Below are 12,897 nucleotides of genomic sequence, written 5' to 3'. Positions count from 1 at the left end.
GTAATTATGGAAGTTCTCTGGCTCTCAGTAGGCAGGATCAGGATAGGAAGGCTTCCACCTGGAACACAGCATGAGCAGGTTTCTGCTTGACTCCAGACATGCTGATGTTCAGATATGTACAATGCTTAGTCCAAGATGGCATATAGAATAGCTATGAGTCTTCATGTATAGAACTTCTTGATTTTTTCCAAACATTTGGTCTGATATTCTAAGTCTCTCTCCCTTTTTTCTCCATCCAGGAGGCTGAACAGAATTGACCAAGACAGTAGCTTGCAAATTACTACTGACTTTTCTTATAGGTCCCAGACCACTGGAAATCAGAGACTTAGTGCTTGCTATGAAACTTTGATGCTGCTGCTTTCTTGGTTTCAGCTCTATCATGGCAAGTCACCACAGTTGGCCTGCAGTATTATCCAGCAATATTAACAAATGACCACTAATAAGAAACTTGCTCTGTCTTTTGCCATGTGAGAGTAGAGCCCAGAGGCCCTCAGAGTTAATGGAAAAGAAGGGATTACTTAGGAAATAGAAAAAGAAGGAAAATAAAATAGTTTCCTAGAATACTGTCTAGAAGTAGTAGGTGGTGGCCATGGTTATTTGCAATATGGCACTTTCCCTTTTTGGATACATAATAATATTTTTGTCTTTTATTCTCTGTAGTCACTATGTTAGGCTTGAATTCTGTAGTTCAGTTAGATAATGTATTACAAATTGGTGAGAAAATTCTAGAAATATTTTGTTTTCCTTTGTAAGCATTATTTTTGTAAGCTAAAACTGTGAGTTTAGGTGCTTGGCTAAAGAAGTTTGTGCTTATTTAGAATCCATTAATAAACAAAAAAGCTGTGTGCTTCTTTGTGCTGCATTATGGATTGTCCTTGTTATATTACTATTTTTCCATGCAGACCTATTGCACAACTTTGATGTTACTGTTTTATGTATGCTTTGTTGCAAGCATTTTATGTTTCCTTTTTCTTTTCCCTTTTCATTAGACATTTGCTGACCAGGTATTTGGTATCTTCAGCTGGACCATTCCCATTGCTGTAGCTTTTTCTTGTTTTGGTGGACTTAATGCTTCAATTCTAGCATCATCAAGGTAGTGCATGTTTCTTTCTGTTTGACAAATGACCATGAGTATTTTTACATGTTACCATTATGCTCAGCTATTATGAAAGTGGCAAAAATACTTTGGTAACCTAAATAATAACTTTTGTAACCTAAATCTATAATGAATAGCCACAACAAAAACACAGACCTAAATAAATCTTGGTTTGTTTGTGAATATGCAACCCTACCCTTGCCTTACTTTCCCAAAGCATGCCTGGCTGTATGGAGAGTACAGCTGAAGATCAAATGAACTAGATTTAAACTAGATTTATTTATGTATTTTACCATCCTTCCTGTCCCCTGAATATATATGTAATTCCTTTGTACTGACAACAAATATGAACATGATCTGGTGAAGCAGACTACATAGAACAATTTGCAGTTGATAATAAAATTATCTGTGTAGGTTTGTTTTTTAGAAATGCATGGTAGCATCATGTTTCTAAAACCTTACATATCTTTTAATGGCTGTTGTACAGTACATATTTACATGAAGGATTGAGTCCATGTTCACATTTAAAGGATAGATAATTCAGCAGTGTAAATACTTATTTTGGTAGGGGTTGTTTGATTTTCTGTGGCACATTCTCTCTCACTTGTGGTCTCAACACTTGTTTTCTGAATAATTTTTTTTCAGACTGTTCTTTGTAGGATCTAGAGAAGGTCACCTTCCTGATCTGTTGTCTATGATCCACATAGGGAGGTTCACACCTGTGCCAGCATTGCTCTTCAATGTAAGTAATTACTGATTTTCTTTTCAGCTGTTCAGATGTGACAATGTGATTATTTAAGGAGAACTTCAGAATTACTGTCACCGAGGTGATATCCAAGAGAGTGATTTTTGAGGCATAAAATCATGCCAAGCACCAATTTTAAGGCAAAAAGCAGCATAAATAATAAGTTTCAAACTTTAGTTGTTCATCTTGCTCTTATTCTTTCCTGGCAGTGTGCTATGACCCTTGTTTACCTGGCTGTAGAAGATGTCTTCAAGCTTATTAATTACTTCAGTTTCAGTTACTGGTTTTTTGTTGGTCTGTCTATTGCTGGGCAACTATATCTACGTTGGAAGGAACCAGACAGACCCAGGCCTCTTAAGGTAATATTTGCTTATTTCAGAACTGTGTAAGATCCCTGTCTTCCATATAATATAAAAACACTGTCTAAAATCTGGACTGTATTCTGGGACAGAAGGATGATTCAGGAAATGTCAGGCCTGTCAGCTTGATTTTTGTGCCAGGGAAGCTGATGGAGCAGATCATCCTGAGAACTGTTACACAGCACATACAACATAACCAGGTGATCAGGCCCACTCAGCATGGCTTTATGAAAGGCAGGTCCTGTTTGAAAAACCTGATCTCTTTCTATGACAGGGCGACCCACTTCCTGAATGAGGGAAAGGCTGTGGATGTTGTCTGTCTTGACTTCAGTAAGGCATTTTCCACAGGATTCTCCTGGAGAAATAGGCTACTCATAGCTTGGCTGTGAAAATGCTTTGCTGGGTTAAAAACTGGTTGGAAGGCTGGGTTCAAAGAGTTGTGGTCTGTGGAGTTATAATGACATTATATTACACCTGCTTCTGGTCACAAGTGGTGTCCTCCAGGGCTCAGTACCCACTGTTCTACATCACTATCAATGATCTCGACAGGGAGATAAGAATGCACCCTTAGTAACTATTTGTACTATTTAGTAACTATTTGCCCTCCCCTGAGGGCAGGGAGGCTTTACAGAGGAATCTAGACAGGCTTGATAGATGGGCCAAGCCCAATTGCATGAGTTTCAACGAGACCAAATGTTGGGTCCTGCACTGGGGCCACAACAACCCCCAGCAGAGCTGCAGGCTTGGGGAGCAGTGGTTGGAGAGCTGGCCAGGAGAGAGGGACCTGGGGGTGCTGACTGACATCTGGCTGAACATGAGCCAGCAGTGTGCCCAGCTGGCCAAGAGGGCCAGTGGCATCCTGGGCTGTTAAGTGTGGCCATCAGGAGCAGGGAGGTGACCATAGCCCTGTACTCAGCACTGGTGAGGCCACAGCTTGGGTACTGTGTACAGTCCTGGGCCCTTCACTAAAGGAAGGACATTGAGGGCAATAAAGCTGGTGCAGGGTTTAGAGCACAAGTGTGACAAGGAGCAGCTAAGGGAGCTGGCTGTCATTTAGCCCAGAGAAAAGGAGGCTGAGCAGAGACCTTATCACTCTACAATGACCTTAAAGGAGGTTGTAAAGAGGTGGAGACAGGTCTGTTTATGAAGTTAGGAGTGATAGGATGAGAGGTAATGGCCTCAAGTTGTTCCAGGGGAGGTTTAGATTGGATGTTATAGAGAATTTCTTCACTGAAAGGGTTATCAGGCATTGGAAAAGGCTGCCCAGGGCAGCAGTGGAGTCACTATCCCTGGAGCTATTTAAGAGTCCTATAGACTTGGGGATATGGCTTAGTTAAGGTCTTGTTACTGCTAGGGTTAATGGTTGGACCTTGAGGGTCTTTTCCAACCAAGGTAACTCTGTGATCCTGCCTTTTGGAGATGGCAGGCTAACTAAAAAGTTTTTAGTAACTAGAAAGTTTTTAGCCTTTTTTCTTGGACTAGAAATAATCTCTAGTTAGGAATGTTTAAGTTTCTGTCAGTGTGGACCACTTTTAGCTCTGATGGTATTTCATTTCCTTATCTGATCCTAACCCCTTCTCATACTTTAAGTTGATACTCTACACAAAAAAGTAGTTGTTTTCTGAGTTTCATTGGATTTGTCTAAAAACACTTCAATCTGTTGCAGAGTTTCAACAGAATTACCATACTTGATTACTTTTGCACTGTTAGCAGCAGTTCTGTTCAAGAGCAATTCTGCAATTTGCTTATGGTTCCAAGTAGCCAGATGTGTAAGAAGAGGAGCAGATAATTTCACAAAGTGAAGTTGGCAGGGAAAAGTCTGTATTTTGTTGTATTTTCCTTTACCTTTCATTAGAAGTTTGTAAACTCTAGGCAAGTAATATTTCAGTAACATTCTCTTCTGTTTTTTTCTCTCTGCAGCTGAGTGTGGCTTTCCCAATAATATTCTGTTTATGCACAGTATTTCTGGTGGTAGTGCCACTGTATAGTGACACAGTAAATTCACTGATTGGGATTGCCATTGCTTTATCTGGAATTCCAGTCTTTTTCTTGGGAGTCTATTTACCTGCATCAAGGAGACCTCAGTTTATCAACAAGATTTTAGGTAAGTTTTTTCAAAGATGGAGACCTTGTTAGGAAAGTGGATAATTAAATTAGGGAATGTCAGTTTGTTGATGAAAAGGGTTGTGATCAGTTGACTCCAGCAAGCAGCTAAACACCCAGAGAGATGCACAGTTATCAGCACCCCAGGCAGGATGAGGGAGAGAAAAGGAAGAAAAAAGGTGAGAAGACTTGTCAAGATAAAGGTATTTTAATAAGTAAAAGAAAGAGGGGGAAAAAAAAGGTCAACAGGGTGTGGTGCTGCAGCAGCTAGTTAAGACGTAAATACTTGGTAATCTTGTCACTTTCCTGGTCTGGTATTTGAAGTTCTTGTTTTATTTTTCTATCAATTAAGGAGAAGAAAGATTTTACTTAAGTTACTCGGTGGGGCACCAAAGAAGAAAAACACCTTAATCAACAGAACTGTTTTAAACATTCCCTGTTTAGAAACATTGAGTGGAAGACGTTTTATATTTTATTGTTCCCCTTAAGTGAGCATTTTTGACAAATAACTGGCATTTTTCAGGTGCATGTTGTGTAATTAAGATTTGAAATAGGTGGCTCTTTTGATTTATTTTCATTTTCCCATGCAGGTACGGTCACACGAAAAGTACAGCTGCTCTGTTTATGTGTTTTAACTGAGATGGACTCAAATGAAGAAAAGAAGTTAGAAATAAAATCTACCTAAAATTCCAAAGCCATTACAAGAAACAGGAGAAAGGATAAAACAGTTATGACAACAAAAGGGAAGACATGGAACTGGAAAAAGCGTGAGAACTTTTCAGTGGTCTTTCAGAAACACTGCAAATGTACTTATCTGGCTGCTGGATTCCCACATAAATTGTTCCCTTGTGTCACTCTCATAAACTGGCATATTTTCAGGGCATGTTTTTACTGGTTAATGATTACCTGTTCATTTCAGGCACACAAGCTATGCATCAATATTGTTCCCTCTTCAAAATTGGTATTAAAATGGTAAGAGCTAATGGATCAAATTAGATTTCTGCAGAACCAGGCAGTGAAGTAATGCCTTTTTAAGTTAGACTGAAAACCACTTTGACTCAAAAGACTGAAAATTATGTCCAGTTTAATTAGGCTGGATGTTTGCATGAAATGATTTGCTGTGCTATTTCAGTTCTTATCTCAGAACTGACAGCTGGTCACAACAAACTACCTGATCTGTCATTATTAGCTGAAAAATGAATAAAGTTGTCCTTTACTGCTAAAGCCTGAACCAACATTTCCCTCTTACAGGTATTTTATTCTGTACACTGTATGGAGATGTGGTATCTGACTGTGTCAAAGATTTAATCAACAAAACACCTTGGCATTAAAGATTTGATTACCATTTGATTATTTTTTTCCTTTAAGGCTGTTTGTACTTGGTCAGTTTCTGACAGACTTTATGAAACTTACAAAAATAAATGTAGTTTGATGCCTGTAAGCATTTGTTTCTGAACTGTTTCAGTGAACAGACATCAGCACTTCTACCTCAACCATCAGAAAATTCCCTTTATAAACTTCAGTGCTGTTCACTAGAAAGTGACCATCCAGAAACTCACAGAACAAATCACACCCTTTTTTTTTCACCTGAAGCAGAAGGAAAGTTCTGTGGCAGCAACCTGAATTTCAAAAGCCAAGTAGCAGGGAGTGAAACTAGGAATAAAACCAGAACTAGAAAGTAGTATTGCAATACAAACTGATGCTAATTAGTATTTGTAATTCCAGCATCATAAGCCTAAGATCAGGACACTTTGATACTGGCTTTGCAGAAAAAGCTAATATGAAACCACACTGTTTGGCCAGCTGAGTGAGATATACTTCAAAAACATACCTAGCATTTTTATCAGAGTTTACCTGTTTACCTCGGTTGACCTGAGTTTGTCCTCACATGTATTTTAAGAGGCATTTAAGTTGAACTAAAGCTTGTAATCACAAGAATATGGCTGAAGCAATGCACACTTCAAAGGCTGCACCACTTTTTGCATTAGATACTTGAATAGTTGAGAAAACCTTGGTCAGTACGTACAAGAATCCAAATAACCTTAAATAAATTACAAATAATGACAAGGGTGAAGAATATCATAATATGGAGTCTGGGGCTACCTTTGTGAAGCAGCATTGGGATTCAAGATAAATTCTGGCTGAGGAACTTTGTGCAAAGTTGGCACATAAACATGTTGGGTCTTTTCAGTATTTAGTGAAAACTGGTATTTCACTATTATAACGCAGCTTTTTAAGCTTAGAAACATTTTGGTAGGAAAAGACCTTTTGAAGGAAAAGACCTTATGAAGTCCAGCTCTTAGCTTAGCATTGCCAAGTCCACCATGAATTCAGTATCCAAGATGAGACATCTGTCCAGCAGGCAGCATAACTGTAACAGGCCAGGGTTGGGGATAAGATAATGGCCACATTAACCTTTCCATGTAATCAAGAAAAAAATTAACTTGCCTCCCTTACCTTGACATCACCAGCCAGAACTGACCTAAAATCAATGCTGCAACCTCCAGCTCATGCCTGGCCTTGATCCAACATCCTATTAGCTGTTTTTTACAGACTCAAGGAGGAAAGTGCTGAAATACTCTGTATAGCCAAACAGGCAAGATTAAAGAAAATTTAGTTAAAAATTCTTTATTTACAATGTAAAGCATATATACTGTTCTACTCCAATATTACAATTACTGGAGAGATCTCCAGCAACAGAATGAACAGATCCAGGCATTTCATATGCTCAAACACTTCTAAAGAAGGCAGCCTGAAACCTAGGAACAAATACAGTAGAAAGCAGTAGGACAGAGCATCTTTTTCCAAGACTTTCAGTTGCCACCACAGCAGGCACGTTGATCTTCTGAGATGTGACACACCAGTCATGACAGGAAGGGCTGCTGCCAACAGTACCTCCATATATAACATGAAGGTATCACTGGTACAGGTACAAACACTTGGGCATGCAGCTTTAGCAATAATAATTTTTAAAAAGTTCCTTCAGAACTTCATCACAGACTGGGCAGAAAAATTGTCTTTACAGCATTTAATATCTTTTGCTTGGAATGAAAATTTGTGTTGTTGTAAGAATTGCATATTCACTCATCTATTTAACATCTGCCAGCTGAAGTCAGCTGCTTAGATAGTAAAAGGTTTTAGTGGTTCCTGGAATCCCAGTCTAGTATCTAATATTCAAGCCTAGTCAGAAGGCATGAGGCTGAGCCATTCTAGTTACCAACAATTCCACAGGGCCAGATAGGCAAGAATTTAGCTTAGACCTCACCCCAATAAAGACTGGTTTCCTACTGTCCCAATGAGCACAACTTTTACTGGAAGAGTTTTCCAGGGTTTTTTTTTGGTGGTGTTTTGTTGTGTTTTGCTGTTGTTTTTTTTTTTCTTAATTCACTGTTCTTACAAATAGCCATCAATGGATGTTGATTCTACAACAGTAGAATATCATCTTCAGAAAAAGGCTGTTAGTCAGAATCCAAGTCCTGGATCTCATCATATCCTAATTCCTTTAGAACCTCTTCTTGGTATTTGTTCCAAGTTCTTCTTCTGTAACATTGCTCCTCATCACTGAAGCTCTCTTCAGACTCTAAAGAAAGAGCATCAGCACTTTTAATTATCCCTGCTTTTGAGTTAAACAACTAGGTTGATCAAACTATTCTAAGCTTCTTGAGTAACTCACCCTAAAAAATACAACATCTGAGCAACTTTTGTATTAAGGGAAGTCTGAATTGTGCTTGGAACATACTGGATGGGGAGTTAAGAAAGCAAGAGACAGTGTTTCACAAGTACACAGAACCTAATCATCTACTCCTTCCCAAAACACACAATCCTTTGTAATTGCAGCAGCCTGCAGTGGAGTTCTTATTTTTGATTTTGCAAAACCACTAAGATTCCTTGTAGTTCCAAAAACATGAACTTTGTCTAAGTAGATTTAACCCATTATGAGAGCAGTGCTCAGTTAGTTGCTTTTTTAGCAACAGTGCATAAAAAACAGATGGGCTTTTTATTTAAAAAGCACAGCAAGAAAGCAAAGAGTACTTGTGACAAGCATACCTCTTTCTTCATCACCATCTTCTTCAGGCAAGAATTCATCTTCATCAGGATAATCATTACGCCAGTTGTTTTCATCATTTTCATCATCTTCATCTTCATATACTTCCTCTGGAACATGTTCATCACCTACCTGCATGTCAACACAACATTCACAGTACAGACACTCAGGTTAAACAGTTTTTCATGCATCTATACAATGCTGTGCTGATCATAAAGACCTAGGAGATACTTACCTACTGCAAACAGAAGTAATTCTGCATTTGCACAAAAATATACTGCAGAAAAATTTGGGCTATCAGTATGTTTCACCTTAAAATAGCAATCTGCTTTAGGCAAAAAATCAGTTTAAGTCACACATTTAGATTTTACATGTACCACTTCAGCATTTAAATGCTAAGGTTAACATCTAGGTCAATCTTTCTCCTTTCTCCAGTAATGCAATAGACCAAGGAAAAGAAAAAGTAGCTTCACATTCCTGATATGCAGGTCTGTTGATCACATTTACATTTAACTTCCTAGCTCCACAGTCACTGAAGGACAAGTCCATTACAGAAAAATATATTTTATTAAGTTTAAAGTCAAATTCTCAAATATTGAAAAATTTGTGTGCCCCTCCTTGCTCCTTTTTCCACTCAGCCATGTTTACAACTACATTTTAATCACTGTCTCCTAGTCACAAATGAAAAGTGAATTACTTAAGGTTACATTTGTGTGCCAAAATTCATTTGGCAACTTGAAGCCATATTAATTCTTCTGTGAATGTGAGCACTGTCCCTTCAGTGGCCTGGAGGAAGGCAGGACTGACAGTTACAAAAAGCCTAGCACAGAAGTCACTGAGCATACAATGTAGTATTTCAAAGTATTTTTCTTGGCATGGCAAGTTCTAATGATAGGATTTGAAGCATGTTTATTCACAAACTTTCTCCTTCAGAAGGATCTGCTTACCAGTTCATAGTCTTCTGTATAGGGCTGTACAGAAAGGATATTTTGGATCCAGCCAGGGACTGATGTTTCCATGCAGTAGATGTCATACACATACTCATCTTCTTTCTCACAGTGTTCTACTTTTTTACCATCTTCAGAAACATTTAAACGTTCACGGATCATCTCTACTGCATTGCAAAGAATCACATCTGGATCAGTCTTCTGCTAAGAAAAAAGACAATAAAAAAAATGCCTATTTCAACTGAAGCCACTCACACAAAGTATTAGTTACAGCCAACAGGTTTTCTTTGTAGACCACAGCCAAGAGCTAGCTAAGGGTGACATTCTGAAATCTTGAACTGGTTTCATGTGAACATCAGCAATTCAAATTAGCAATAAGAAATTAAATCAGCAATTAGAAATGTGAACATCAGCAACTCAGAAAGACACTGCAGAATTCCCCAATTACCATAGTGCTGTGCAGCCATGCCTTGTTTCAGGTAATAGGAGAAAACTCCTGGAACAAGTTCATTAGAAACTGCTGAGGGGGATTCAAGTAATCCTGCAGAACTGTTCTTTTGTTTCTGATGACATTTTGGTTGAAGAGAGCAGTTTTAAGATAACCTGTGCTCTGCAGAGCATTACACTTGCAACACTGCAGGGAAGATGCACATACAGCAGTGCAGATAATATGCAAGTAGATTACAGTATATGGAATACACAGGAGAAACACTGAAGGTGTAGCAAGTAACAGGAAAATTCTGACAGGCCCTACAGAGAGGCTTTCTTTTTCCTTGAATTCCTGACTTCAACATCTAGACAGAAAATGTTTCTTAATGCTTTCTCCTCCCTAAAAAAATATTTACAAAGCATTTTCTGCAGTCACCTGTAGTTGAAGGTTTACAAGCACAGGTTCTTGCTACCCATTTGTCTCTGCTAGAGTTTTTCAGAGCATCTTTACCAATTCACAGCAGTGTCTCCTAAACTACTTAAGTAATTTCAAGGGAAAGATACCAACCAGCCTTTCATTTGCTTCTGAATACAGAATGAAAGCTTACTTCTTGATTTCAACATTTATTGCTAGTTCTATAGGAGTAAGAAAAAAATTCTGATGCTTCCTCAGGTTCATTTCTGGTTTTCTGATCAGCAGAATCATAGATAACAGTTACCTAACAGATCTCAAACCTCTGTACTATTGCTTTGGCTTAACAGAAAGTGAGAATGTACTAAAGCTTGACAGCAAAGCCCTGAAATAACCCATAAGAAACACTGAAGGATGACACCTGGTTGGGCTCTTCCTCATCCCAGTACCACCTTCTTTAACCTTAAGCACACCACTTTTCCTCAGCTGTGACAAGCTGTGTAAATAAAGCATACAGAGAGTGAACTGCTAAAGAAAGCAGACACAGCTCTGTTACCTTCTTTTCCCTATGGTTACAAGTCTCAAATACAAAATCTTACCACTGTATGCAGGGCAACCCTACACAGAAGGCAGAGCTGCTTCGTACTTAATACCAGGCTAGATATTGAGCAGATATTCCTCCAACTGAAAACATACTTAACTCATAATGCCAATAAAAAGAGGATGTAGGGGCTTAAGCAGCCTGCTAAGCACCTAGAGTTCTGCTAAAAAAAAACCAAAAAAACCCCAATAAACCCACACAATGGAATTATTTAAAGAGGCTTAGAAGTATCTCCTCCTTTAGTGAATATTGCCCACAAGTGACGTTCCTAGGCACCTGGGTGGACAAGAAGACATTGAATTAAATTTGTCTCCTTTTTTAGGTAGAGAAGTTAATAAAAAACCTGACAGATGAATGTGAAAATTCATACATCAGAACAGGGAGCAGCAAAACCAGGAAGCAATAAGCCTTTCCAGTAGGAGCCAAATTCCTTGTGACTATCTCAACAAGATTACTCACTTCAGAATCTCTGTGGAACTTACCTCCTATACAATGTATTAACTATTACAACTTTAAAAAAAACCAGTAAAAGCTCCTATTACATAGTGGAATACTTACAAGGCAAAACCACTTCTGCAGTCAGTTTTCCCACATGTACCAGTCAAGCCATACCCAAGTACTTCAAGTACACACAGTTCATTTGCTGACCTGTGGCTTTGCAGCAGTTACACTGGAGTCTCCCACCACCTCCTCTTCTTGTACAATATCGAACAACTGGAATTTTCCATAGCACTCTGAGCTCTTATCCCCAGCACCGCTCTCCGTTTGCGAAGCATCTTCTGTTGCTTCAGAGTCTGATCTGTCACCATCAGCTGATGCCTCAGCGTGGATGAGAGGTTCAGCTGTCTCAGCATAGTGAGGTCGATGGCTGGAGATCACACGGTACCGGTTTTCCTTCCTTGCCACTTCCTTGGAAGAGCGGAGTTCCCGAAGGATTCGCTGAGTGCTTCCTAAAGAGGGTCGCAGAATCTGAGCTGCTTTGTCTCGAGTGATCACTCCTTGAACATACTTCTGAACTGGTTCATCCTGGGGAGAACAAAGAGAAGGAGCAATATAATGACACCATCAATGTAGTAAGTCATACTCCTTCCTATAAGTGATTAATAATTAGTATTTCTGGTGCTTCCTGTTTGAAGGACTGCACTGCCAATGCTCCTAAAAACATTCAAGTAATTTCTACTTCTTTAAGCAAGGCAACGATCACAGAATCCCAGACTGGTTTAGGTTGGAAGGGACCAATTAAAGATCATCACCCTGTATGGGCAGGGACACCTTCCACTAGATCAGCTTGCTCAAGCCTCATCCTACCTGGCCTTGAACAATTCCAAGGATGAGGCAACCCCCAATATTATTTCGATATGGAGAAAAAAGTATAAGATATCTGTAAATTATAAAAAACAGTTCAATTTGATTTTTTTAAACGATATATTTTTGTGGCAGAGAATAACCCTCCAAACAAAACCACATGCCTTTGGAAAACTGTGATGGTCCACAGTCTCTTATAAAGACCAGTTCCCACGAAAGACCAGTTTTGTTCCATATAAAGACTGGAGAGAGAAGCTGTTAGCCTTGTAGGGCTGAGCTTCAGCACCTCAAACAGCAGAATTCACTTATTATTCTGTACCCTGCAACTGAACAACCATCAATGAAGGGAAGGAGAAGGGGAAGGGCGCGTACACTTGTCTATCGAGACAGGACGTCACCTCGCACCGAGACTCCACACTCCCGGCCACGGGCAGGAACTTCGCATCCACAAGAGATCCTGAGAAACCCGCGTGGGGCAGCACAGCAAGCTCGCTGCTTTCCAAAGCCCCCTCAGGATGACAACGAAATGCCCCGGCAGCACCAAACCTCCCCCGTCCGTCCGTCCCTCGGCCCGAGGCCTGGCCTCGGCCTACACCGGCCCAGACGCGCCGCGGCAGGGGCAGGGCCTCGGTACCTTGGAGGACACGGTCGCCACGAGCTTGAAGAGGTTCTTCTCCACCGGTTGGGCGCCGCCGCACTCGGTGCGCAGCCGCTTGCAGGCAAGGAGCAGCGCCTCGGCCGGCTCCGTCCCGCCGCGTTTCCGCTTGACCCGCAGCACGGCCGCCCGCTCCATGGCGCCCGACACGCAGCGGGCGGAGCCGCCGGATCCTCCCGCCCCGCCCGGTCCCGCCGTGC

General features: G+C 40.2%; 2 protein-coding genes across 9 annotated transcripts in view; one reads left to right on the top strand and one right to left on the bottom strand.

The window, feature by feature from the left end:
* The window catches only part of SLC7A6 (solute carrier family 7 member 6), a 29,891-nt gene extending 24,238 nt beyond the window's left edge, over window positions 1–5,653 (top strand). For all 7 annotated transcript variants that reach the window (XM_071756999.1, XM_071757001.1, XM_071757000.1 and 4 more), the window contains 5 exons: window positions 990–1,093; window positions 1,742–1,838; window positions 2,051–2,200; window positions 4,121–4,304; window positions 4,894–5,653. In XM_071756999.1, the coding sequence (XP_071613100.1) occupies window positions 990–1,093; window positions 1,742–1,838; window positions 2,051–2,200; window positions 4,121–4,304; window positions 4,894–4,988 (630 nt within the window). In that variant the 3' untranslated portion in view covers window positions 4,989–5,653. The remainder of the gene's footprint in view (window positions 1–989; window positions 1,094–1,741; window positions 1,839–2,050; window positions 2,201–4,120; window positions 4,305–4,893) is intronic.
* A 1,262-nt stretch (window positions 5,654–6,915) lies between these two features.
* SLC7A6OS (solute carrier family 7 member 6 opposite strand) lies at window positions 6,916–12,884 on the bottom strand. 2 transcript variants are annotated; one of them, XM_071757008.1, is made up of 5 exons: window positions 12,677–12,884; window positions 11,386–11,763; window positions 9,296–9,499; window positions 8,351–8,480; window positions 6,916–7,883 (listed from the first exon to the last, which is right to left on the bottom strand). In XM_071757008.1, exons 1-5 carry the CDS (start codon window positions 12,833–12,835, stop codon window positions 7,762–7,764), a joined length of 993 nt encoding a protein of 330 aa, XP_071613109.1. In that variant the 5' UTR covers window positions 12,836–12,884; the 3' UTR covers window positions 6,916–7,761. The 2 variants fall into 2 exon arrangements, with proteins under 2 accessions (XP_071613109.1, XP_071613110.1); XM_071757009.1 differs by having other exon boundaries at window positions 9,296–9,496.
* Window positions 12,885–12,897: the final 13 nt, after the last annotated feature.

Source organism: Heliangelus exortis, chromosome 13 (genome assembly GCF_036169615.1).
Source record: "Heliangelus exortis chromosome 13, bHelExo1.hap1, whole genome shotgun sequence".
Lineage (NCBI taxonomy): Eukaryota > Metazoa > Chordata > Aves > Apodiformes > Trochilidae > Heliangelus > Heliangelus exortis.
Note: the sequence above shows the minus strand (reverse complement) of the source record. Positions and strands in the feature narration are given on the sequence as shown.

Bases quoted from the DNA above. Each gene is read 5' to 3' on its own strand.
- SLC7A6OS (XM_071757008.1), bottom strand. From the start codon at position 12,835: ATGGAGCGGGCGGCCGTGCTGCGGGTCAAGCGGAAACGCGGCGGGACG. The intron at 11,764-12,676 runs GTACCGAGGCCC...TGTTCTCCCCAG, and splicing joins TGGCGACCGTGTCCTCCAAG to GATGAACCAGTTCAGAAGTA. The intron at 7,884-8,350 runs GTATGCTTGTCA...CTCTTTCTTTAG, and splicing joins AGATGGTGATGAAGAAAGAG to AGTCTGAAGAGAGCTTCAGT.